Source organism: Phyllostomus hastatus, unplaced genomic scaffold (assembly GCF_019186645.2).
Source record: "Phyllostomus hastatus isolate PE091 unplaced genomic scaffold, TTU_PhHast_1.1 phas_scaffold_60, whole genome shotgun sequence".
Taxonomy (NCBI): Eukaryota; Metazoa; Chordata; class Mammalia; order Chiroptera; family Phyllostomidae; genus Phyllostomus; species Phyllostomus hastatus.
The window spans coordinates 10,237,336-10,239,392 of record NW_025334038.1 but is presented as its reverse complement, the minus strand read 5'-3'; the positions used below and the strand labels follow the sequence as shown (position 1 = coordinate 10,239,392).

Sequence of the window (2,057 nt, the reverse complement as noted above, 5' to 3'; positions counted from 1 at the left end):
GCTCTAGCCATTGACATAGTGATTATAATAAGAGGTGAGGCTGTAAGGCAGGCTTTCTGAACCATACAATGGTGCCTGGCAAGGTCATGGCCTCAGTAACTTCCTGTGACCTCAGTGAAGAGCTGTCCTGACAGAGACTGTGAATAGCCAGTAGACATGAGTCTTGGGTGCTTACAAAGGGGAGGAGGCTTGTGGGGCTGCACCAGGGATGGGGGTGTTAGACGGTAGTAGAAGTGTTCCCTGAGGAAGACCCAATGAAGGATGGCTTGCCATACTTGACCAGGAATTCCTTGCTGATCAGGCCATGGATGGCCATTATCCTAAGAAATCCATGGTGAAATTTCTGGCCAGTGAAGGCATAGATAAAGGGATTGAGACAGCTGTGGAAGAAACCCCAAATCTTGGTGGCATCCATGGCCTGACCAATGTTGTTTTGGCACTCACAGTTCTTCTTGGTGACCTGGAGCTTCATGATGGTGTTTGACACCAGGACCAGATTGTAGGGCAGCCAGCAGAGCAGGAAGATGAGCATAATAGCAAAGATGACCTGCGTGGCCCAGTGCTTCTTCCCCACATGGGCCTGAAACAGCGTGTACAGGCTGAGTCCATAGCAGAACAGCATGACAAGCATGGGCACGAGGAAGCCAAAGGTCTGAGGCAAGACCCGCATCATAGTGCACCATTTTGTTGTATTGGCACCCAGATCCTCATAGCAGATAGGGCCAGAATTAGATGGGTGGATTGTCCTGTGGAAGACAAAGATGGCCAGGGACAGGATCAGGGATATGGTCCTGATGCCTAAGCATATGAACTTGACCCAGTGCCATTTCTGAGTCAGTTCGTGTATGGCATGCACAATAGCTAGGTAGTGGTCCATGCTGATACAGGCCAGTAGTAGAATACCACTGTAGAAGTAGACTTCCTTCAGTAGTGAGACCACCTTGTATAAGATTGTGCCATAGATCCAGCCCTGTGCTTTGGAGGCAGCCCAGATAGGCGAGGTCAGGGCAAAGAGCAGGTCTGCCAGGGACAGGTTCAGCAGGTAGACATCAGTGACAGAGCAGCTGACCTGGCTGTGTAAGACAACCGGCAACACCAGGGAATTTCCCAGGAGGCTCAGCAGTAGGACCAGGGCATAGATGACAACCACAGCATACTTGTTGATATCCAGAGATTCTGGCTGGCATGGGACAGGGTGGGGCAAAAAGGGCAGGTCAGTGTTGTAACTGTAATTGGAGAACTCCTCCTGGATGTAATTCTCCTTGTCAAAGTTTTCTGTATTTGAGTAGTCCATATTTATGGCCTGCTGTTGCTGCTACAGCTGCTGTTTTTACTGAAGTGGTCTCTGATACTTCCGCTGTGACTCAGAGCTTGGTAGCAGTCAGGGCTGTTGGACAGGAAAAAGTGAACCAGACTTTATGAGGAAACTTCTGAGCCAAGGTTGCCAAAAGGGAAATCCAAGAGACATACCAGGGAAGGTGTTCCCACAGAAGAGCAATAAGGTCTGTTCTAGGACTCTGACTCCAGGCCACGGTGATTCCATATCAGGTCTGGGGATTTTCATGCCTTCCTATCTAATGGCTTCTGGAAGAGACTGCTCATCTGAAGGTGGAGATTTGCCTAGTCCATTTCTGTCTCTGAGAGTTTTGAATCCTCACTTCCTTCTTTAAAAAGAAGATACAGGCAACCCCAGCCCCCAGCTGACAGACTTGCCTGAATTCACACATGCACTTTCTTTTTTCCTTCTAGGGTTAGCATGACAAGTGTCTCTCCCTCCTCTTTCTGGAGAATTCTTGCACCTGGCTGAGGGATCCACTGCCTCTCACTTAAACATCCTGCCTCCTGGCCTTTTGCCCATCAACCACCTTCTTTCCTTTCAGCTCCTGAACTTGCTTATGTCCTCTCCTTCTGTTCTAGGTTCCATTTAGTTACCATTCCTCTATGCCCTCCTTTTCATATGCAAACTTCTTGACAAAGCTGTTGTCTCTACTTTGCCAATCTTGTTCACTATTTAACCCACACAGCTAGTTTCCTTCCTATCACTCTCTTGGAACAGC

General features: G+C 48.7%; 1 protein-coding gene across 1 annotated transcript; it reads right to left on the bottom strand.

Annotated features, from left to right (window-relative positions):
- Positions 1 to 217: 217 nt before the first annotated feature.
- On the bottom strand, positions 218 to 1,303 carry LOC123810472 (C-X-C chemokine receptor type 2-like). Its single transcript, XM_045826236.1, has one exon. It carries the CDS (start codon positions 1,292 to 1,294, stop codon positions 218 to 220), a length of 1,077 nt encoding a protein of 358 aa, XP_045682192.1. The 5' UTR covers positions 1,295 to 1,303.
- Positions 1,304 to 2,057: the final 754 nt, after the last annotated feature.